This window comes from Lynx rufus, unplaced genomic scaffold (genome assembly GCF_022079265.1).
Source record: "Lynx rufus isolate CCGP_SWC_20201006 ecotype Redwood Valley unplaced genomic scaffold, mLynRuf1.p SCAF_10, whole genome shotgun sequence".
Taxonomy (NCBI): Eukaryota; Metazoa; Chordata; class Mammalia; order Carnivora; family Felidae; genus Lynx; species Lynx rufus.
The window spans coordinates 11763384-11788543 of NW_025814824.1; the positions used below are offsets into that span (position 1 = coordinate 11763384).

The 25160-nt window shown below is 40.4% G+C and overlaps 1 protein-coding gene across 4 annotated transcripts in view; it reads left to right on the forward strand.

The window, feature by feature from the left end:
- Positions 1–24805, forward strand: part of TJP2 (tight junction protein 2) — a 78480-nt gene extending 53675 nt beyond the window's left edge. For all 4 annotated transcript variants that reach the window (XM_047101795.1, XM_047101802.1, XM_047101809.1 and 1 more), the window contains exons 10-23: positions 157–223; positions 1024–1174; positions 5136–5244; positions 6480–6690; positions 7408–7595; positions 8462–8557; positions 9134–9213; positions 9621–9831; positions 16344–16444; positions 17663–17875; positions 19067–19177; positions 20545–20874; positions 22822–22907; positions 23814–24805. In XM_047101795.1, coding sequence (XP_046957751.1) covers positions 157–223; positions 1024–1174; positions 5136–5244; positions 6480–6690; positions 7408–7595; positions 8462–8557; positions 9134–9213; positions 9621–9831; positions 16344–16444; positions 17663–17875; positions 19067–19177; positions 20545–20874; positions 22822–22907; positions 23814–23979 — 2120 coding nt within the window. In that variant the 3' untranslated portion in view covers positions 23980–24805. The remainder of the gene's footprint in view (positions 1–156; positions 224–1023; positions 1175–5135; positions 5245–6479; positions 6691–7407; positions 7596–8461; positions 8558–9133; positions 9214–9620; positions 9832–16343; positions 16445–17662; positions 17876–19066; positions 19178–20544; positions 20875–22821; positions 22908–23813) is intronic.
- The last annotated feature ends 355 nt before the right edge of the window (positions 24806–25160 follow it).

Sequence of the window (25160 nt, forward strand, 5' to 3'; positions counted from 1 at the left end):
ATTAAACTTCACCTTAAAGGCTTATTTTCGTTGTCTGATGTGATGATTTATATGTAGCATAAAGTACCGACTTGGATTTTTGTGGATTTTGTGATCTTTATAGAGACAAACTCACTCTAGTTCTCTTGTTAATGATAGATGGTTTTTAATCCACAGCTCCTCAACCAAAAGCAGCCCCAAGAACCTTTCTCCGTCCTAGTCCTGAAGATGAAGCAATATATGGGTATATCTTTCAGCCTCTCTCTCTTGTCCTTTCTCCTTCCACACACCTCAGTGTCCTTAACTGAAGTACAGAAGAATGGTGTTTTTTAACTGCAGATGGCAGTTTTGCATATAATGGGCCACCGTTAACCAACCTCTATTGTTAGTGTTTATGAGAAAGAGAAATAACTTGTAGGAAAAGAAAAATGTGGAATTTGGCGAACTTTGTAATGTTAACTTTGCTTGTCTACTTATCTGGCTGCTTTTCCAGAATGTGATTCTGAGTATTTGAGTTTGCCAAATTGGTAACTCTCAAATAGGTGAAATGTTGCTTAACTACAGGACCTTTTTAGGGTTGTAGTATCCTGACGATCCTAGCATGTGGAGGGAGGATAGAAATGACACAGTGCTCTGCTCTGGATAATGAGAACCCGTGTGGTCAGTGGTGGTAGAGAGGGGCAGCTCCTGGAGTAAGATCCGACCTTGCTGGACCCAGGTTGTGTCTCCATTTGGCAAGAATCCTGTGGTGGCCGCAAGCTTTCCTTTGGGAGAATCCTAAAGTGGGAGTCAGATGGCCTAGCCCTGCCTTTTGTTTGCTTTCTAATCTTGAATGAGTTTACATAAACACCTGTATTTCTACTTATTAACCAGTTAAGTGGGCCTGCTGATGTTCATCTCATAGTCCCAAAAACGACAGATAAAAACAAGAGATTTTTAATATGTAAATCTCTCCATAAATAGAAGAAATTAAATCTTTCACTAATGTTCTCCTTCACAAAGAAAAATCTCCATCTTTCTTTTCTAAAACCGAACCGATTGCAGTCCCAATACCAAAATGGTGAGGTTTCAGAAGGGAGACAGCGTGGGCCTCCGGTTGGCTGGTGGCAATGACGTTGGGATATTTGTGGCTGGCATTCAAGAGGGGACCTCCGCAGAGCAAGAAGGCCTTCAAGAAGGGGACCAGATTCTGAAGGTAGGAAAAGCCCAGCCCCGTTTCTAGACATTACTGGGGAAGAGCTGATTATAAGGGAAGTGTCTAGCTCGTGAAAACGGACCAGTAGCAGGTTTGTTCGTGCTAAACATAAGTTCTGTTTCCCTGAATGGGCCCTGTCTTCTCAGTCCTGGAACCCAAAACTCATGCCCATGCCTGTGGGAATTTATAGTGTTTAAGACCCTTGCTAAGATTTTTATTAGTAAGCTTAACAAAAAGATTGAGATTCTAACTTAAGGCCTAGGAGGAAGACCTCTCAAAAGATCTTGCTAATGTTTGTTTTTTTTTTATTGATTCCCTGCCTGGTTGTCACTCTTAAGGCAGTGTGCTGAACTTGAACAAGGGTGGGTGTTGGCTTAGATCATCAGCCTTGAATCCACTCCCAGCCTCTCATTAGTTCCGTGACCTTGGTTTAACCCTGACACTCAGGTTTCAGTATCTGTTCAATGGGGATGAGAATACCTGCCTTGCAGGGGCCCTGGAAGATTGGAATGGATAACACTCACAAGGCATTTAGCAGAGTTCCTGGCACAGAGCAGGAAGGTCAATGTCTGTTCTTCTCCCCACTGGAAAATAACAAGTTGCTGCCACTCAGGATGTTGTTTACATCTAAAATTGACCAGGAATGGGAATTTCTGGTTAATCAAATATTGGTCCTTTTAAAGTTACTATATATATGTTTATATAATCTACTACTTTTAGAAAATAAACTCAGCTTTGACATTTCATGAGATACATATAATGTACTTTCCATTGGCTTCTGAATAAAGAATGTCAAATACCTCGTGACTCTGAAAATACAGGGAACTGTCTTCACTGGAATTTCTGCTTCTGTAAACTTGCATTTCTTATGAGTTTATTAGGGGGTCTGGTAAAAGTATCTAGGTTCAAAGGAGAGAGGAGAAAAAAAGTTGCAGAATTCTCAAGGAAGCAGGCAACAGAGCCCCAAAACAGGTGGTCGTCTTCCTTGGCTCTTGGCCTCACTGCGGTAGTTCAGATTTCATTTCTGGAGCAGATGAAGGGCAAAGCTTGATCATGAGCTTTGCTGAAGCTTTCCAGTGATATTCTAAACCTTCCTTGGCTCTGGTCAGGATCCTAGAAGACCAAGTGTACCTGAGTGAACCTGGTGGTACCATGTGATCCTAGGAAATACCACTTACCAAGTGTTATCGATAAGAATCCCATCAGAGTGCCAGCTCATACCAATTTACTTTTGGGCTGATACCAAAGGAGAGAAAGCATTATTTCCTAACTAATGTGGGGCTATAGGAAGTCAGGAATTTGGAAGCCTTTGCTCATGAAGGTTCAAGAATAAAATATTTTTGTATCCTTGGGTAAAAAAGATTTTCTGAATTTCCATGAAAACATAGTGAATTCACCCCAAGGCCTAATAAGCCTCTCTGTAAGTTGTTAAAGACAGGAGAGTCATTTCCATGTGTATAAGTCATGGTATGCAATGTTTATACTTAAGAAAGTGTCTTATTTTTTGTTATCACCCTAGTAAAAGACAAGAAGAAAACTATGGGAACCAGCTTTTTTTTTTTTGGGCAGTAATCCCATCTGAAGGTCAGACAATAGATGGTCCTCGTTCTTGGGCGTGAATAAATTTTCTGTTAAGGAGCTCTCAGCTCTACAAAAGGGTAAAAAAGACTTGAGCTCGCCTACTGGGGCAGAGAAGCCGCTATATAATCAAAAGCTGTAGCTGATACAGAATCCTTTTCAGGCTCACAGCAGACACGGCTAGTCCCCGTAGACTACTAAATAGATTAATGAAAGGGGATATTTCTTGGAGAGGACTGTACAACCTAACCTTCCAGTATCAAAGTGCTGTCCTGGCCTTTTTAACTGTAATTTGTTCCAGCATTCACGGCCAAATTGAATATGTGGGGAACTCTGTACATATACTAAACACTTTTCTTCTGTTGAGGGTTTTTTAAGTGGAGCTCTTCCCTTTGTAAAGATGGCAGCCTGACATGTGGAATGAACACACCAGTGTACTGTGGCAGGATATCTGCCTTATCCGTTAACAGAAGTATATGTTTTCATGTTTGGTGTAACTCTTTGCTTATTATTTATCTGGTATGGTTCTTATTTCTCTTTCAGAAACTTTTATGGGATGGAAGAGAGAAAGAAACTCCTCTAAGTTTTTAAATGTAGCTACTATGTGTGATTTAATTTTGACCAGTGTAGTTTGTAGCTCGATGGAAGGTCAGTCTCACATGGCCATAGGATGGACAGATGGACCCTCAAGGTCTTCCCTCAAGCCCTATGGCCTTATCTCATTTAAATAAAATAAAGATGGGGTGCCTGGGTGGCTCAGTCGGTTAAGCATGTGACTTCGGCTCCGGTCATGATTTTGCGGTCCGTGAATTTGAGCCCCGTGTCAGGCTCTGTGCTGACAGATCAGAGCCTGGAGCCTGCTTCAGATTCTGTCTCCCTCTCTCTCTGCCCCTCCTCCACTTGCGTGCGTGCTCTCTCTCAAAAAATAAACATTAAAAAAAATTTTAAATAAAAATAAAGGCATAAAGAGTGCATACAAAAACATGTCACCATATACAGACACAGGTGTAGTAGATATGAAAATGGCACAAGAAAGGATTAGATTCTAAAATCTGATGATCCCTAATTAGGGGATAGAGAGATGGAATGACAGATACCCTAAATGATAAATACTGTTTCAAAGGAAAAGTTAATGGGATTGCTTTAGCAAGTTACTTTATTTCAAAAGCACCAAGTGTCAACCTAATGCCTGTTTTCACTTAATCATAAATTCCAATCTTAATTTAGGCTCAATGATTTTTTTCAGTGATAAAGTAATAAAGACTTCCATAGTCCTCAATGACTGAAAAAAATATTTTGTAGGAATTCTGTATCTTTTTTTTACTTCTATATTGTTAAAATATTAGGTACTTAAAAATTTTTTTTAATGTTTTACTTAGAGTCATAGTGGAAGAGGGGCAGAGAGAGAGGGAGACTGAGGATCTGAAGTGGTCTCTGTGCTGACAGTAGAGAGACCCTGATGCGGGGCTTGAACTTAAGAGCTGTGAGATTAAGACCTGAGCCAAAGTCCCATGCTTAATTGACTGAGCCACCCAGGCGCCCCTAAAATAATTTTTATATTTGCTTATTTTTGACTATTCTGTTTTAAAACGATTTTAAAGGTACTGAACAAAGATTCCAAAATGTCTTTTTCTTTGTGCCACATTTCAGTTTTACTTGCTTTGTAACTTACCTTTCAAAAGCTAATTACTGTGTCCCCCCTTTGGTCGATGGGGATAAATGTTGTGGCTCCTTGCCAGAAGCTTAAATATATAAGTCTATCTATTAGGCTAATGGTCTGCCACTTAAGGCTAATGCTCTTCAGTTTCATAAACACATATTAAAAACCTTTTAGGTGACAGAACTTACAGAAGAAAGGTGGAATTGCATTTTTATTTTCAGGCTTTTATTTGAGTCAACTTAAAGTGTTAATGCCTTAAGTTGGGCCAGCATGCTTGTTTTGCCATAAAACTCTACCACTCCCTATAGCATTACAGTTATGTTTCATAATTGTATATTACCTCCCTGACCACCTCTATGGGAGACTCAAAGAAGAGACAGACACACAAACATAATAAGAAGGTTTAATCTGATCCAGTGACAAATCCTTGATGGAATGGCCTATTTCTAAGGGACGGTTGGCAGTGTGGGGAGGCAGGAGGGTATGGTGACTCACACAGCCTAGGCCCATAGGAGGTATTGGGAGGGTTTCAGTTGGGACACTAAGGACTTTTTTATATCTGGGATTTGCTTTGGGCAGGCCCTGATGAAAACAAAGAGACAAAAACTTAGGTGACATCTTTTAAAAAATCTCTTCTTCTTCTTGTTTTTTGTTTTGTTTTGGTTTTGTTTTTTGTGTTTTTTTTTTTTTTTTTTCGGTTTGTTTTTCTGTTTGCCTTATCAGGTGAACACACAGGATTTCAGAGGGCTGGTTCGGGAAGATGCCGTTCTCTACCTGCTAGAAATCCCTAAAGGTGAAATGGTGACCATATTAGCTCAGAGCCGAGCTGATGGTGAGCATGTTTGGTTATTAGTTTAATGCGGGGAGTGGGTGAAGGGAGGAAGGATGAGAGAGGTATCTTGGGACCAGAATAGGTAAGTCTGGGTATTAAAAAACTGAAGTATATCTTCACACTCAATTTCTGAGTCATAGGTATGTGGAGAAAATTTGGGTACCATTTAATGTCCTACAGAAATGTCTTCTGTGCACCAACTGAAATCATTTTACCAGTTGTGTCAATTTGGAATAAAATTGCTTTTCTGAATAGTGATCTGTCCTTAAGTACTGCCTGGAGTTTATGGAGTTTCCATATGCAAGATACAAAGGGCCCCATCTGTGGATCAACTCCCACATTAATGCTTATCTGACAAGTTGCTATACCCTTAATCTTGACAATGCAAGTCTGACAACTTGCTATACCCTTTCAGACTTCATTGTTCTCATCTGTAAAATGGGGGTTGATAGCATCTTCCCTGTCTGCTTCAGGGGTTGACTGGCAAGTATATTAGGGCTCTCTAAAGCAATAGAATCAATAGGATATATGTGTGTGTGTGTGTGTGTGTGTGTGTGTGTGTGTATAGATGTTTATTATAAGGAATGGGCTCACATGATTACAGAGGTTGGCCAAGTCCCAAAATCTGCAGGGTGAGCTGGCAAGTTGGAGATCCACGAGAGCCAATGATTTGGTTCCATTCCAAGTACAGAGGCCTGAGAACTGGGAGAGCTAATGGTGTAGTTACAGTCTGAAGGTTAGCAAGCTCACAACCCAGGAAGACCTGATGCTTCCATCTGAGTCTGAAAGCAGGAAAAAAGCTGATGTCCCAAAAGCTGATGTCCTAGTTCTAAAGCAGGAAGAGTTTGTTTTTTCTTACTCAGTGAAGAGTTCCCCTTTCTGTTTTATTCAAGCCGTCAACTGATTGGCTGAGGCCCACCACATGAGGAAGCGCAATCTGCTTTACTCAGTCTACTAATTTAAATGTTAATGTTCATTCCAAAACACCCTCAGTTACACACAGAATAATGTTTAACCAAACATCTGGGCACCCTGTGGCCCAGTCAGGTTGACACAAAATTAACCATTATGGTGACTCATGGAGTTAGCTTTCTGTCCTTGTTTGAGCCCTGATTCCCATCGGGTCTGTTCACTGAGTTTACTAAATGAAGAGAAGTAAAAAGGGTGATCAGGGATAGGAGAAGCTGGTAACTGTGAAGCAGAATGCAACATACAACAATGCTTTTGTTTTTCAGTGTATAGAGACATACTAGCTTGTGGCAGAGGGGATTCGTTTTTTATAAGAAGCCACTTTGAATGTGAGAAGGAAACTCCACAGAGCCTGGCTTTCACCAGGGGGGAGGTCTTCCGAGTGGTAGATACGCTGTACGATGGCAAGCTGGGCCACTGGCTGGCCGTGAGGATCGGAAATGAGTTGGAGAAAGGCTTAATCCCCAACAAAAGCAGGTATCAGAGATCATACACTCTCATACACCGCTCCTAAGTGTTCCACAAATCAATACAGTCCCTTCTCTGCTCAAAAAGGAAGCCCCTATAACTTCGTCATTTGTCGTCGTGTCCTCTCCCGTCACCTATTCCTATTTATGAGGTGTGGCCCGGGACTGTGAGATACCCACTAAATGGTCTGCTGTACTTAGTTAGCATCATGTGGTTGGCTGTTGCACCTGGCTGGTGTTTCAACAGTTTCCAGGGGAGTGCCTGCCACCTTGCGTAGCCTACAAGCAGATTACCAAGTGGCTGTAGCAAACCAACACGCCTCTCAGAGACAGGTTGCCCTTGTCCGCTGTCGGGCCCACATCCTTGGACGGGGCTGATCTATCCCAGTTAACACTTGTTGGTTGGCTGACTGGGGAAAATAGTAAAGATGATTATACTTTGGCATGGATTTTAGTTATGTTTATTGTATTCCATCCTACCAGAATGAGCCAAGTTTATTGTGTTCTGAGCTATTTCTGGTAGGTTTTCTGTGCACCCAACCGTTCTCTGCTTCCACTGTGTGGAGAATGTCCCCACGTTTCCCATTCTGTGAAACCTCTTCGGTGTCAAGCTGCATCTTCTCTATTCCAAGTTCATAAGCAGTATTGACTAGACTTGGTTAATTTTAACTTCATTTGTGCATTTTCTGGCTTTTGAGATTTACTTCCTGTGGTTTTTTTCTCTCAGAGCTGAACAGATGGGCAGTGTTCAGAATGCCCAGAGAGACAATGCTGGGGACAGAGCAGATTTCTGGAGAATGCGTGGTCAGAGATCTGGCGTGAAGAAAAACTTAAGGAAGAGTCGGGAAGATCTAACAGCCGTTGTGTCAGTTAGCACCAAGTTCCCAGCCTATGAGAGGGTTTTGCTGCGAGAAGGTGAGGAAGCTAAGTGGGGCCTAAGGAAATGATCTGACTGGGCTCTGAGCCTGTTTTTCTTCATTTTCATACTGTAACAGTCAGGTTCAAACTTACCATACCACTTAGACCAATGCCAGGTTATAGCGTTGGAATCACACTCAAACATGAAATAAAATTTCCAAAAAAGTGAGCTGTGCCAACTCTTACATGGAGGTGTATTTCCACATCTTATGTTATTTAATTTTTTTAATTTTTTGGGGGGTGGAGGGGGGGAGAGGGAGAGAGAATCCCAAGCAGGCTCCAGGCTTAGTGAAGAGCCTGATGCAGGGTTTGATCTCTTGACCCTGAGATCATGACCTGAACCGAAACCAAGAGTCGAAAGCTTAACCCACTGAGCCACTTGGGCACCCCTTCAGTTATTTCTTCTGATATTACCATTCAAAAGTTTTCATATATTGCCTATAGTAAAGTTTTTTTTTTAAGTGTTTATTCATTTTTTGAGAGAGAGAGAGGGAGAGCACGAGTGGGGGAGGGGGGAGAGAGGGAGACACAGAACCTGAAGCAGGCTCTAGGCTCTGAGTTGTCAGCAGAGAGCTTGAGTCAAGGCTCGAACCCATGAACCATGAGATCATGACTTGAACTGAAGTCAGATGCTTAACTGACTGAGCCACCCAGGTGCCCCAGTAAACTTTATCTTTGACACTAGGGAGGGGAGTAAAGGCATATTCTTCAGGAAAGAACAGGGCTGAAGTGAGGGAGGGAGGGAGGGAGAGCACACCATTTCTTTTTTTAATTATGTTCATCACTAGCCTATAAAATACTTTGGCTTCTTATCTTAATAGCTGAGGAAATGTGTTTCCATGGCCTTTCTTGTCTCATTTCAGCTGGTTTCAAGAGACCTGTGGTCTTATTTGGTCCTATAGCAGATATAGCACTGGAAAAGTTGGCAAATGAGTTACCTGACCTGTTTCAAACTGCTAGTAAGTCTGTTGATGATCTTTTCCTCCCCAAATTTTCAGTTTGAGAAATATCTAATATAAAGGAAAAATGGAAAAAAAGGAGAATACCCACATACCCTTCACATGCAGTCACTGTCACCAGTCAGAAAGTTTGCTATATATCACCCCTACCACAGACACAGATACACACTCTTAAAATTTTCTTTTGAGCCATTTGAAAAGTTTAAGTTGTAGACGTTGTAACATTTTTTTAGCCACGTGAGTCTCCTCAGAACAAGAGCATTCTTCTATACAGTGACACTGCCAAGAAATTTAACACTGATAAAACCGTACTGTTTAGTATATATTGTGTTTATGTCTACAAAGACAGAAGTAGTCTCCTCTTTCTACTTTATTTTCTAACATTGATATCTTGCAGAGTCCAAGCCCCTTGTCTCACCTGTGGGACTATCTGCTTCCTCATGATTAGATTTCAATTTAAGAGGTGGTGTGAGTGCCTCTCCTCTCTCTTTAGGGTGGCACCTTATGTCAGACTGATGGAGTCTCTGATTTTGATTTCTAAAAAAGTTGGTTAGCCCCTTGTTTTTGCTTTTGCAGAAACGGAACCAAAAGATGCAGGATCCGAGAAATCCAGTGGGGTGGTGCGGTTAAATACAGTGAGGCAAATCATTGAACAGGTGAGGAAATTCATCTGAAGGCCATGTTGTCGGAAGGAATTAGCTCATGGTTTGCTGGAGTCTTTTTTAGGACAGAATCTGTTTTTAATAATCATTAAATGTTAATTGTAAAAAATAAATATAAATGTAAGCTGTTGCATTGTGTGGAAACCAGGTGATGTTCAGTGGCAGTGACGTACCTTTTTTTTCAGTTCTCAACATTATACCAGATAACCTGTTAATTCATTTTCTCAGCAGTTCCAATAGACGAGTAGTATTAAAGTGGACATAACGTGGAGGAAAACATTCTGCTTTTGGATTTAAATTGACAAGTTTTATCTGATGCAGCCTTTACTTAAAATAAACTCTTTGCTGCTGTATGATTTTACATACATAACTTTGACGTAACTTTTCCCCATTTCTGACAGGATAAGCATGCACTCCTGGATGTGACTCCTAAAGCTGTGGACCTGTTGAATTACACTCAGTGGTTCCCGATTGTGATTTTTTTCAACCCAGACTCCAGACAAGGTGTCAAAACCATGAGACAGAGGTTGAATCCAACGTCCAACAAAAGTTCTCGGAAGTTATATGACCAAGCCAACAAGCTTAAAAAAACTTGTGCACATCTTTTTACAGGTAAGTGAAATTTAAAATGTTGTCTCTTTGTTCCATGGTGGAAAATACAGAATTGAAGAATGGAAGAACCAAGAAAATAATATGAAAAAAGAAGAATAATCTGAAATCCTATTCATGACTCCTTGAAAAGAAGTTAATCCTATAAAATGAGTTTATGAGACTCACTGAGTGTGTATATTTAATTTTGACTAAAAATGATCATAAAGATCTATGACATTGCAAAAATTGGTCATTATGATGAGGTTCAAATTTTTGTGTGGGACTGTAGGCTAGTGATTGAGCCCAGTGCACCACTAAACACCCCCATCTCTATATAGCTTGTATCGTTCTCTACTTACCATGCATGTGTGCACTAATGGAGTGGTAGGAACTTGGTTTCATTATTTAAAAAGGTCCCCAAAATAGAAACTTGAACACTCTGGGTACTGGATGATATTCTATTACTTCCATTTTTAGGATAAATGATACTGTAATTATGTTTAAAAATAAAGAGTTTTTATCTTGTAGGAATGTATACTAAATAAAGTATTCATGGATGACCCTAATATATATTTATGGATGACCTAATATCATGCCTAGCATTTGCTTAAATGATCTTTGGTGAGGAGAGTGGGTGGGGATATTAACAAGAGTTGATAGTTGTTGAAGGTGGGTAATGTAGACATGGAAGTTCATGTTCTCTCTACTTTGTATATGTTTAAAATTTTATATCACAGAATATTAAGTTCCTGAAATGAAGACCCACTGCTACTGTTCCTTAAAAAATAATCTAAGAACATAGCATGTTTTAGTAACTGAATGTACGCCATACCTACATACATGACTAGTTCTGTAAATGCAGTATAATTCAGAGTTTAAAAGGGTTGTATGAAGTTTTTGGTCATGCAGTTTTGTGGGAGCAACGTGAGGAGACTGTTGTGGATAGAACATCCTTCACGTAATGATGATAGCTCTTTTGAGTTCAGTGCTACTCACCGTCTACTTGTCATTTTTAGCATATCTGACACTGGGGAAGGGGGGGTAGATAGATGTACGTCCACATTAGACTCTTGTTTTATTTTCACTGGCTTTTCTTGTTAAAGATATGTGCTATTTATCACTATGGTGAAATGCTGTAACTGAGAGGTAATTTAGCCAAATGCACAGGAGAGTGGTCTATCATAAATTTTTTTTTTAATGTTTATTTTAGAGAGAGAGAGAGAGAGAGTACGTAAGTGGGGAAGGGGCAGAAAGAGAGGGATACAGAGGATCTGAAGTGGGCGCTGCACTGATAGCAGAGAGCCTGATGTGGGGCTCGAACTCACGAACCGTGAGATCACTACCTGAGCTGAAGTTGGACACTTAACCGACTGAGCTACCCAGGTGCTCCATAAACTGGGTTTTTTTTTTTAATGTAGAGTCTTAAGAGCTTGGGCTTTTGATACATTCATACTCATCTTTCCTCTTGTTTTTACTACTGCTACTGATAGTAATAATGTAATTAATAATTATTATCACTATTTTTATTATAGCAGTAGCTAACATTGGTATAGCTTTTCATGTGTGCTTATTGGACCGTAAGAAAAGCCAGGTGACTTCTACAGGGTCACACATTGAATGGCGGGGCCCAGAAGAAACTGATGTCTCTGTGTGTCCAATATTCTATATGTTACAGCACAGATGTATTTTTAATGCTGAAAGGGGTCATATAGCGTAATTCCTCTGTTTAACAGATAATTAGTCCATTTAACCAAGAGCTATATCATTCTGAGTGCTGTTAAACCTACCCCCACACTTCATCCCCACCCCCGCCTTTGCTTCAGTCCATTGAATAGCTAGGGGCTTGCCTTAGAGTTGAATTTGGAGTTCATGTGAGGATATGAGACATCAGGGAGGGAACTCATGGGTTGTGGAGGAAGAACCAGGCTGCAGGAGGCTGGACAAAGGGAGGGGCATGGTAGAAGAAAGTAGCCAGTGACTCTAGGGCCCTCTCTTTATCTGACTGTGAGTGGGTATCATTTGCTCTTTGGAGCACAGGCATAATCACACTAGCTGGCTGTGTCTGAGGATCCGTAGGACCTCATGTGTGTAGAAAGGTTTAACAGTTCCTTATTCGGCTCCACTAATGGATGATGAGATTCTTGAAGGCAGACACTGTACATTACTCTGTGTGCCGAAGGTCAGCATAAGGCCTAGCAAACGGGCAGGGCATTGATATTTGTAACTTAGATCTGCCTTTGGGATACCAAACTATTTCTTGCCTAAAGCTCATTAAGAGTTTGAAGGTTTAGGATAACTAAAGTCAGAGGCTGGAACAGAAATGAAGATACTAAGCCTCCAGTTTCATCTAGAACTTTAAAGTGGCCACGAGTTGCCAACCTCTCTAACATGGAATTCTGCAGTCTTCAGGACAGATGGAACAGGGTGCTGAATGACTTTTACCAACAAGCCCCAGTTTTCTACCAAATGGCCTCTTACAGTATTCTTCCAGACTTCCAAGTTTGAGTCTTGAAAGCCGCATGGATGGTCTCACTAAATGCTTTCTATTCCCCGCGTCTCTGTCAGCCTGACCAGGTTGTGGCCTGATTGTGTGCACGATGGCCAGAATCAAAGGTTTTTTTAATGATTTTTAATTTATGGCATTTTTTGAATGTGTAAGTAAGAATAATCGAACTGTTCTGAACACCCTAATTCAAAAATCCAGGGTTATGTTGCAGGTAGACTCCCCACAGTCAATATCCTTCTTTTCCCTGTTGCATTGTAACAAGAAAGTCCCATTTCCTACAGATGAGTATTTAATTATGACACTATTAAAATGACTCCCCTTGCAAACTCACGGTATTCCTCAGTTAAGTGGGGATGACAAGGAAAGATTTATTTTGAGATTTGCCCCAAAGCAAGTTAATTTTCAGTGTAAGTTAAAATGTTAGGCTGCCCTTTTTTCCCATTTAAAAATTTTTATTCTAGAATGCATTTCTGTGTACTTGTCACAAAAATGATTTTTCAAACATGAAGTTTGAATTGCATGTTTTCTTGAAATTCCTGAAGCACTCAGTTCATGGTTTGAAGACCAATGAAATGGAACTGTGAACTGAGACCCAAACAGAGCCACCATTTCTGTGAAATCATGGGGATTAAAAAAAAAAAAAATACCACACAATAATCTAACACTTTTTTCAGCTTCCCCAGGTTTCAGTAATGTGAAATTTGTACAGTTCAGTCCTGGGACTTTGGAAGTACTGAACAAAGGCTACTGATTATTGTTAGTGATATTACTTTATACCTATTTTATTATCTTTCAATATTCCATGTTTAAAAAAAAAGTTCATGTCATTATACAGTGTTTGCAAAGGCTTGAGGGGAAAAGTGAATCCTGTACCAGGTGAAGGAACCCAAACTACAGTAGCCAAGCCAGTTCTTGGTTTCCAGAGGGGAGGTAGAGCCTGGAAACCACAGGAAGCAGATGGAAGATGCTGTACTCTCTGGCTGGACACCTTGGTTGACGGTTGCTCGTTTAGAGGGGGGTCTCTGCCACATGAATAAGTTTATTGGAATTTAATTTATGTACCCCTCCCACCGGGGCTGTAGGCTTGGGAGAGATTGCGTAGGTGACAGTGAATCAGAATGAAATGGTAGGTTTTGTGTAGATGCATTTGTCTGCTGTAATTTTTATATATATATTAAACTTACTGTAACTGTACAGTTCGTTTCTGTTGTAAAACATCATTAAACCATTTTCCAAGTGTTTTCACATTGTTGGAGTTTCCTTGCACTGTCAACCAAGGTGTCCAGCCAGAGAGTACAGCATCTTCCATCTGCTTCCTGTGGTTTCCAGGCTCTACCTTCCCTCTGGAAACCAAGAACTGGCTTGGCTACTGTAGTTTGGGTTCCTGAGTTGTACAATTCAGTGGTTTTTAGTATATTCAGAACTGTACAGCCATCACCATAACCAATTTTAGAATGTTTTTGTCACTCCAAAAAGAAGCCCAATATCCTTTAGCAGTCATTCCCAATTTCTCCCTACCTGTCCAGCCTTACATGCCACCTTTTGCTGTTGCAGTTGGCACTTCCCAGCAATCTCCTTGGCTGGGGAGAGAATAATGACCATACTCGTGCCAGGGCTGGGAACAGATGCTCTCAAAATTCCAGGACTCCCAGCCAAGACAGAGACTGAATGCACATTCTTCCAATATTGCACTGTTTGGAGTTTGAGAGATGTATTAAGCCTATTCAAGTAGATACAGGCCTCGTCAAGAGATTGGGAGCAACAGGAATTAACTAAAATAATATAGCACATAATAATGCTAAAAGAATGTGCAAAACCTAATGAGCAAAAGCCAATAGTAAACTAAAGGTACTTGATTGCAAGAGAAGGCAACATCCTGTTTTAACCACCTGTTAAAAGGGGGTCAAGTGCATGAAGTGGATGGTACCAACTTAGTCTGTGTTATTTTTATGTGGGTCTTAGGAAATTAGCCACTACGAAGTTGTTTGATTCAGTGTGAATTCAATGAGAGGTATTATGACTTTTTCATTTTATTAGGAGGCATGAACATATTTTCTGCATTTGACAAAAGACCCTTTAACTTTAGGTTTTTCTTGTGATAAATACAGATTGTATTCATCTCAACTCCAACATAAAGCTCAAAAAGCAGTTTAATGTACACATTTCCTGCAGACCTCTCATTTTGCTTCTGGGGTGTGTAATCTAACTTCCACATGCAAGTACTATGGCATCATATTTTACCCAAGAACACAATAATCTTTGCAAAGTACCATGATAAGGATACAAAAGTTCAAGGAATCAAGTTAATTTTGCTTGAGTTGTGCAATGTATCGGTTTATTCTAATGCTATAACACAATGGATGACCAAGGAAATTATAAGCTCATTCAGGATTTTCCAAGGTCAGTGTTAGAACTTCTTAAATGAAAGAATGGTATAGGTTATTAGGAAGAAAACTTGAAGCGCAGTTGCTTACAGATTGCTTAATGGGGTTTTTTTTGGCTATATATAGAGAAGTACGCAGACTTCAGGGTAGATGGATCGGGGGCCTAACAAATTTTACCAGTAAGCCCCAATTTTCTTTGGGGTGCTACACATAATGCCACAGCCTTTAATAAGAGGCTATGACATAGTTTAAAAAAATCCTAATATACCTGCACTCTGATCATTTTAGGCCCAATTTATTATTCTGGAGCAGTTTGCTCCATCAGTTTATCCCTGTTAGGTTCATAAATACATACTGCTGGAGAACAAATGCATATGTTTTACTTGATTGGTATTTTATATCTGTTTTTATTAAAATTTTTTTTAATGTGTGTTTATTTTTGAGAGAGACAGAGACAGAAAGAGAGAATGAGCAGGGGAGGGAGACATAGAATCTGAAGCAGGCTCCAGGCTCTGAGCTGTCAGCACAGAGCCCGATGTGGGGCTTGAACTCATGAACTGCTGAATCATGACCTGAGCCGAAGTCGGACACCTAACCAACTGAACCACCCAGGAACCCTGTTTTTATTTTTTTTAATGTTTATTTATTTATTTATTTTGAAAGAGGGAACAAGTGCAAGTGGGGGAGGGGCAGAGAGGGAGAGAGTGACTCACAAGCAGGCTCTGTGCTGACAGCTCCACATGGGGCTTGATCTCCTGAACCGTGAGATCATAACCTGAGTCAAAATCAAGAGTTGGATACTCAACTGACTGAGCCACCCAGGTGCCCCATATCTGTTTTTAGATGGGCTGTGTTGTGCGGTGGCTAAGGCCATACACTCTAAAAGCAAACTTCTGAGTTTGTATCTAGGTTTTTTTCAGTTGTTTGGTGTGAGGCCTTGAGCTACTTTTCACTGTTGTGCCTCAATTTTTCTTCTGTAAAATGGGGCCAATAGCTATACCCACCTTGCAAGGTTTTGATAAATAAAAAATGAGTAAGGTATTTGGAAAAGTGCTTGGTCTATCCGTAGTAAGTGCTGTTATAGAAGATATATTTTGTTCTGAATAGAAAATGTATATTCCTTAAATATACACCTATAGATTTTGGTTAATCTGTAGGTATATTCTAAAATGTTAAAGCCTATCAAAATGATATACATTTTGATAACATTAAATGTTACCTTCAGTTTTTTATTGGTATATGGTAACAGTAAATTGGTATATGTTTTTCTTCTTTATAACATATATGTCTATGTAATGATCTTTAAGATACTTTTATATTTGGCTTAGATGTGTTATCCTTGCTCCTAAAAACGTAATTATTAAAAACATACTTTCTAAAGGTAGCCTTTCTGAAAAACAGACATTCTGAAAAGAAAGAAATTCAATTTTAGCTTTATAACATCTATCTCAACAGGTGGACTGGTAATGGTTTTAATTACATTTGACTAAAGGGATTTATTGTTCAAATATATGCAGATTTTCTCTTGGATTTGTCAAGAGTTTTAATTCGTATATGACAAAAGAATAAAATGAGGTCAAATAGCATTTTTAATAAACATTGCTATGGAAGTAGATGCAAACCTTTTGTTTACATTTCTGTAGCTACAATCAACCTAAATTCAGCCAATGATAGCTGGTTTGGCAGCTTGAAGGACTCAATTCAGCATCAGCAAGGAGAAGCAGTTTGGGTGTCTGAAGGAAAGGTATGTGGCATAGATATTCTGCTATGAGGTGAGAGTCCACATTCTGAATCTTTTCTCAGGAGGGTAGTGAATGTAGTAAAACTATGCCCACTTGAAGTGATTCCAACATCTGTGCTAATCAGATTTGAAATTCTATAAATTCTCTGAAAACATAATAAAATGAAGGGACTTTTCCAAGAAAAGCAGAATGTGATGTATGTGACCCTACATTCACTTCCCTTTTACTTTTAACGTAGTAACTAGTGTTGTATTCCAAGCACACTAATCAGAGCTTACAAGATCTTGTGCTGAGCTCCATCCACAGCTTACTAAGTACACGGGAAACTCAGCATGAGGGGGAAAGGTGAGGGTGAGAATCATGGAGAATATGGTTAAAAATTAATTTAAAAAGGGAAAGCTAGCTGAGTTGGAGTCATTTGCTCAGAAAGAAGATTGGCAGAGAATGTGTCCTAGGAATTTGAGTAGGTTGATAAGAGGGTGCTAGGAAGCTTGTGTAGGCTTCTAAAATTGGCTAGCTTCTCATCTATGCAGGTAGTTTGCCCACAGTTCTACTGCAGGGAGGAAGCAAAGAGATTATGTAATCTCCTGTGGTTCCAAGGAGCCTTTGGTGCTAGTATTCTGTAGTCCAGCTGAATCGAACCAGTTTGTGAGACGTCAGAGGTATGATTTTGTTGCGGAACCAATTAGATTGTTGAGTGCTAGTCTTGCCCTTAGGAAACTGCATGTTTAGTCAAGGTGTCTAGCATCTTCTGAGTGTCTATAGTCTGCTGAGGCTCCCTAGAACCTCTTTTGTGAGAACAGGTTGAACAGGACATAGCTTCCTTCCTCAAGGATTTGAGAATCGAGTGAATGAGTGGAGACATATGCAACACTGAGCAGTGTGCATTTATTACTAGGAGACAAGTATTAGCAGAAAAAGCTGGAAAGTAGCCAAATCTGGAAGAAAAGTACAACAATCTGAGGAAGCACGGCTCAGTAATGGTAGAAAGGATGGATGGTAGTAAGGCTAGATAGGGTGGAGGGTTCCTAGTTTGAGTCCCTGCACCAAAAATTAACATAATAATCTAAAGCCAAGTGATTTCAAGAAAATAAAGATGACTTCCCTTTCTAGAACATGTCAGGTTTCAGTCACTTGGCTGTGCCCTTGGGAATTTTCTTGAGTCCCCACTCCCAGGAGCCATGTCGACCCCACTGACCCTCCGAAACAAATTCCTCTAGATGGAAGGGATGGATGATGACCCTGAAGACCGCATGTCCTACTTAACTGCCATGGGCGCGGACTATCTGAGTTGCGACAGCCGCCTCATCAGTGACTTTGAAGACACCGACGGCGAAGGAGGCGCCTACACTGACAATGAGCTGGATGAGCCAGCTGAGGAGCCACTGGTGTCTTCCATCACCCGCTCCTCGGAGCCGGTGCCGCATGAGGAGGTGAGGTGAGGCAGGCCACAGGCTGTGAGGCCGTGGGCAGGAAAAAGAGGTTCTGCTGTTTCACTTGGGTTCTTCTGGACAACTGTTTATTCAGGGTGCTGTAGAAGGTATTCCTAAGAGTTGGAACAGATGACTTCTAGGGAGTTTCTTATTCTAAGTCAGTGCCTGCATGATAGCATTTGTGGTCCATGGGAAAGCCGGACAGGAACTTAGCGCTGGGAGAGGTTGAGGGATCAGCACTCATCACACTGATGTTCTCAATCATGATGGATACACTGAACAATTTTATGTGCCAGCTGTCCAAATTACAAGTGGAACATTATTTTTTTATAAATACAATTTTGCTGTATTTACTTGTAACCTTTGATTAGGTCTCTCTGTACTTTTAGGTATCCTTGCTTTTTCTTACCCATCCTACCTTTAACCTTTCTAATCCTGCCAAAACTCCTGAGTGTTTCCCCATCAGTTTCCTTCTCTCTTGTATTTCAATTTCTAAATTGAGTTCATGGTCAACTATGTATCTGATCATGTGTACTGTGCATCCACTGGCCAGTGAATAGACAGCTTCTGTGATCCTAGAAATCATGTCAACAGGCACTAAGGATCAATTAGTAGTTGCACCTCAGATACATTACGTCAATGTAGATGAGGTTATCCATATACTTGAATAGTTATTCTTGTCATCTCTTTAGCAAGTTAGCTCATTTTGGTAAATGATTTTATTTTTGATGAAATAAAATTACAAACAAACAAACAAAAATGTTGAAGGGGGATAAAACCTACCACGGCCAAAAAATTAGTATATACCAGTGGACAAGTTATAAAGAATAATTTAACTCCTGAATGTCTGCAGTTATAGATGTGCTAATGGTTAAAATATTAATAGCTATAAGTGACCAAAGAGATTTTAGACTTTAGGAAGACTTTGGGGGTGGGGGATTATTTTAAAGGAAGAGACTACACCAATGGATGTAACTAGTTTAAAAAAAGTATCTTAAGCATTTACTAATGGGAATATGCTGGTATCTGCCTTTTCAGTAAAGAAGCATTGGGTCAGTGTCTCAATTTATGCAAGTTATGAACCTCAACTTCTGAACTTTTGCAAATTGGCAGAACTCCAGCAAAGCAGATGAATGTTTTCTCTTCTTTGCTGGGATGTTCTTGTTGTGAATGAACCTTTATGTCTTGTAGAGCATAAGGAAACCCAGCCCAGAGCCACGAGCTCAGATGAGGAGGGCTGCTAGCAGAGATCAACTTAGGGACAGTAGCCCACCCCCAGCATTCAAGCCAGAACCACCCAAGGTATGTGGCTGGGAAGCCCACGTTGGGGAGGAAGAAGAAGCAGATACCCCGACAGCTTCCTGCATAGCCAGGGAAGAGCACACACCATAAGATGGCATTGAATTATGTTTCCGACTCACACTTTCTGTTAAAATGTGTCTTTTGGTTTGTGGGTGAACCCCAAAATGAGGGAAGAGCAAAAAGAAGGAAAGGTAGTTTTAGGAGAACATACTGTTTTAAGACTGTTGTTATTTTATTTACTTATTCACTTATTCATGCATTCATTCATTTTATTTTTTATCAAAAAAAGTTCCTTGTAGCAAGAATAAAAGTTTGACAAATAGTGAATGCCCAGAAGCACCAGTTTCAGAATCTGTTTTTCTTTTTGAGTTAGTTTTCTGCCCACAATTTAGATAAACCAGAAAGTCCCTATTGATAGTTTGCTGAAGAACACAATCACCACCACTGTTTATTATGCCTCTCATTATGAGGGCAGCTTAACTAATTAATTAATTTATTTATTTATAGGTAGGTTTCACACCCAGCACAAAGCCCAATGCAGGGCTTGAACTCACAACCCTGAGATTAAGACCTGAACTGAATCAAGAGTTAGATGCTTAACTGACTGAGCCACCTAGTGCCCCTCAGCTTAATTTATTTTTAGATTAAATAATTTCTCAGAACAGAATCAGTGTAAGAACATACAGTACATATCATATATTTTTACCCCTTTCTGAATCAAATCTATAAAAACAGGCTTTTCCTTTAGTATAACCCAATAAAACTTCTCCATTTAACTCAATACTTTAGATAGGAAAAAAGTAATCACTGATTGTGTGAGTTGTCAGAAATAGTGACCTCATAAAATATATCACTGAAAATGTACAAGCAGGCCTAGGATCGAAGTGTGAAGATGGAGTGGCCATTAGCATTGTTTGCTACCTTTCCCACTCCAACCTCCAGTCTCCTATGTGGCTGGACATGGGCCTCCCCTCTGGACTAGGGCATGCACCCTCAGGATCCCACTCTTCAATCCTGAACCCCCTTGACTTGTTGTGAGGTCTTCTCCAAGATACTGATCACTGATCTTAATCTCCTCTAGTACAAAAGTAGGTTTGCTCTGCCTCTACACTTGCAGGCCTCCCAGCCCTTCCCCAACACCCTCTTGGTTTCCTAGAGTTCTAAATACTCTTTTGTAGGAAGCAAGGTAGGGCTCAGGATGCCCACCCAGTGGCTGTTTGTCCTGTAGTATTTGATTCCTTGTCAGAATGGTATTTGTTGACCACCTCTGGAAACTGATTAGGAAATGGGAGTGTATTAAATCACTAATACAGATTTGAAAGTAAACTGAAAACCCAAGGTAAAAATGTGTTCATTGTTCTCTTCAGGCCAAAACCCAGAACAGAGAAGAATCCTTTGACTTCTCCAGATCCCATGAATATAAGTCAAACCCCTCAGCTGTTGCTGGTAATGAAATTCCTGGGGCATCTACCAAAGGTTATCCTCCTCCTGTTGCAGCAAAACCTGCCTTAGGAAAGTCTATACTGAAGCCCTCCACTCCTGTCCCTCCTCCAGAGAGTGAGGAGGTAGGAGAGGGCAGTGAAGAGCAAGATGGCACTCCCAAGTCTGTCCTGGGCAAAGTAAAAATATTTGAGAAGATGGATCACAAGGCAAGATTACAGAGAATGCAAGAGCTCCAAGAAGCACAGAATGCAAGGGTAATTATTTAAAAAAAAATTTTTTTTTTAATGTTTTATTTACTTTTGAGAGAGAGAAAGACAGAGTATTGGGGGGTGGGGGGAGGCAGAGAGAGACACACACACACACATACAGAATCTGAAGCAGGCTCCAGGCTCTGAGCTATCAGCAGAGAGCCCGAAGTGGGGCTTGAACTCATGAACTGTGAGATCATGACCTGAGCTGAAGTTGGACACCTAACCACCTGAGCCACCCAGGTGCCCCACAAGGGTAATTATTTTTAAACCCCTAGATCATCTTAGCATGTCAACAGCAAGAATGTTCAGTTTCATTTCATGTAATGATTTGAGTCCTTTTTCCACTGCCACCAACATGAAAGGAATGTTCACATGCATGATACCACAGGCACCTCCTGTGTGTATGTCATTTCCAGACTGCCAGCTATCACTGTAGCCCTTTTTCTTCTAATCAAGAAAGCCTAACAATACAGGTGAATAAGATTATGCTTTTCACACTTCAGAACTTTATATCAGGTTCTGGAATGGGGAAGTAGGACAAGACAATCAGTGCCTCTCTGAAGTTATTTTTCATTAAAACATTTGTTATATTTGTTCAGTAACTGAATTTTATTTTTTAAAAATATTTATTGATTTGCGAGAGATAGAGTGTGAGTGGGGGAAGTGCAGAGAGAGAGGGAGACAAAGGATCTGAAGCAGGCTCCAGGCTCTGCGCTGACAGCAAAGAGCCTGATGTGGCTGAACTGTGAGATTATGAACTGAACTGTGAGATTATGACCTGAGCTGAAGTTGGACGCTTAACCGACTGAGCCACCCAGGTGCCCCTTAGTAACTGAATTTTAATTTGCTCCCAGATTTACCATAGAAATCAAGGAAACCTTAGAAGCTAAAATTGAAAGCCCCATGGATTGTACTTTTTGATACTGTTTGAATTTTTGTGCCATATGCACATCTAACCTTTGAAAAGTTGAAGAAGAATTTAGGTAAGCATATTCTGCCTAGTGGATATGGGAGAGTTTTTTTTAAGTCTGTCACAACAGCAGTAGTGCTTCTGAACATTTTTCTTATCCCCCCCCTTTTTTATGTTTATTTATTTTGAGAGAGAGAGAGAGAGCGAGCGCTCAAGAGGGGGAAGGGCAGAGAGAGACAATCCCAAGCTGGCCCCGCACTGTCACTGTAGAGCCCAATGCAGGGCTCGATCTCATGAACCATGAGATTGTGACCCAAGCTAAAATCAAGTGTAGGATACTTAACCGACTGAGCCACCCAGGCACCCCATTTTTTTTTCCATTTCAACTATTTTTTTAATGTTTTTTATTTATTTTTGAGAGAGAGAGCGTGCGCGCATGAGCCGGGGAGGGACAGAGAGAGATGGAGACACAGAATCAGAAGCAGTCTCTGAGCTGTTAGCACAGAGCCCAACCTGTGCTTGAACTCAGAAAACCAAAAGATCATGAACTGAGCTAAAGTTGGACATTTAACCAACTAAGCCACCCAGGTGCCCCATTTTTCAATTATTTTTATGCAATCATCACCACCATCCATCTCCAGGACTTTTGAATCTTCCCTAGCTGAAGCTTCGTACCCATTATACATCAACACCCTGTTACCCCTCCTCCTATCCCTGGTAATCACCATACTACTTTCTGTCTTCATGAATTTAACTACTTAGGAACCCCATATAAATGGAATCATACAGTATTTGTCCTTTTGTGACTGGCTTATTTCACTTAGGAAAATGTCCTCAAGGTTCATCCATGTTGTAGCATGTGGCAGAACTTAAACATTAGGCCATCATATACAACCATAAAAACTAGAGAGTTGCTTCTGTTTTTCCTTTTGTACTAAAAATGGGATTGGAAAATGGGACCAGCAAGAATCCAGCAAGCCATCCGGCAGTCATTCATTCTTTCTTTTTTTGTTCTTTTTTCTCCCCCTTAATCCCCACAGATTGAAATTGCTCAGAAGCATCCTGATATCTATGCAGTTCCAATTAAAACACACAAGCCAGACCCTGGCCTGTCCCAGAATACAAGGTAAGGGCTGCTCAGCAGTATAGGTCTAAAAAGGGGGCTTGTCTAGGACTTGGACTCCTAAGAAAGAATTCTTCCCCACATTTCAATGTAACAAGGAGATTTTTTTTTTTCCTGGTGAACTATTTACCTTACTTACTCAGTCAAGTTTAATTGTAAACATTATACAATCAAAATTTCATAGAAATTTTGCTTGTGTACTAACACCGACAAAATGTAATCACTGACACTTGAAAGTAGTCCCCTTTGACACACTGCAGGTTAATTGTATTAGGATAGCACATGAGCAAAATTCCTGGGGCTTAAACACTAATTGTTTTGTCACTAATATATTTTGGCTCTTAATCAAGCTCCTTAACTCCTTTGTATCACATAGCAAAGTCAGGCCACTTATACTGAACTGTGGTCTGAAGGGAAGGTGACAGTCAGTTGACCAGTGTTGGTAAGATGCTTTCTATTTAAAATGCTACATAAGCATTAGGAATTATGACAGTGTCTTCCTGTAGAGGCTTTATACTGGATCATTTCCTGCTTCCGAGAATAGAAAAAAAAAGTCGCATTTTCTTGTGGCCATTCTGACTGGAAACTAGAGTCTGGTTTTACAGCAATAGAAAACTAGAGGCAAATTTCTTCTTTAACACTTGAACAGTGGTACAGCCAACCAGGTGGCCCCTGGCAACAAAAGGGGTTTGGTAGGGTACTTTGGCTTCCTCACTCACTGCCCAATAAGCCTTAACTGATTACTCCCCCACCATTAACCTGAAGTGGGGCCCAAAGTAACCCTCGTTAAACAGCGCAGTGCGGCATTCGACTCCAAGTTTGTGATCTGTCTTGGATTCATGGCCGCACTTCAACGGGCAGAGGCCCTGGCTGAGCTTTGTGACGCATTTAACACTCTCACTTTGTTAGTTCTAGGCCACCTGAACCCCAGAAAGGTCCTTCCAGACTCTACCAGGACCCCAGGGGAAGTTATGGCAGTGACGTTGAGGAAGAAGAATATCGCCAGCAGCTGTCAGAACACTCAAAGCGCGGTTATTACGGCCAGCCTTCCCGGTATCGGGACACAGAATTATAGATGCCTGCGAATTGACTCTTTTGTCTCCCCGCTGCACCACCTCAGAGCAGCGCTCCCCCTGAGTCATGGGATGGTTCTTTCCAGGCAAAGTGCACTGTGGAGATAGAGGTGGGACCTGAGGTCCCATTTCCTCCTCATGGGGAGTATAGGGGACAGACAGTGCAAATTAAGAAGTGAGGGCTCTGTTTGTGGAACTGGGTCTGGGGAGTTTATGGCTTTTTGCTCAGAATTAAGAGACACATAACAGTCTGATACTGTTAACTGCTTCAGTGGACCAAAATCTGTATCAATTCTGTTTGCATATTTTTAACGTGTATATTAAGAAGTGATAACTATTTTCCCTCATTAATAGCTGCCTTCAAGGACTGTTTCAATGAGAGATGGAATGTGAAAAAGGAATTAAAATATTTCTGGACTCAAACTAAACTCAAAGAAATATTTTATTACATCTCTAAGTGCCTTTGATGAGAAGTGTCTTAAATTTTCTTCCTTTGGAGCGTTATGCAAAGCCATAATGGACTAAAACACTGACTACAGTTTCATACCAGCTTAATAGCTATGGTTTTCTCTGCACTGTGTCATCTTTTCAAGGCATTTGTCTTTGTAATATTTTCCATAAATTCTGACTGTATATATAGTAGCTATACCTGGTGGTTTGGCTACCAGTGCTAAATAGTTTGAAGACCAAGATACCGGTATAGAAATTTTTTGTTTGTTTAAAACCATGTGCTCCACGAAAGCAGATAATTGGAAAAACCACATTTCCAAAAATGTGTGTATTGACAACAGTTTTATAATTTAATAAAAAGGAGGCTATTGCAACCAATAATTTGCTTTGTGGTAGATTTCTACACTAGTTCTTGTTTCTAAAGGCAACTTTTATTTCAATTAGTGATCATGAAATGAGATCACACTCGCTGCTAAACATGAAAATAAAGATCCATATGAAAAAGAAAATGAAAACTACCCAAAATCTCATCCTTCAGATAATTTTGGTGCATTTCCTCCAAGTACATGTCTTGCAGATGTCTGTGTGTGTGATGGCTATAGTATGTATAAATATACTGTATTTGCAGTTCTGTTTTTTACTTTTTCTGTATAACATTCTATCACGAACCTTTCTCTCAGGGAGTTAAAACTCAGGTATACATCATTGCTAGTAACTGCAGAACAGCATAACC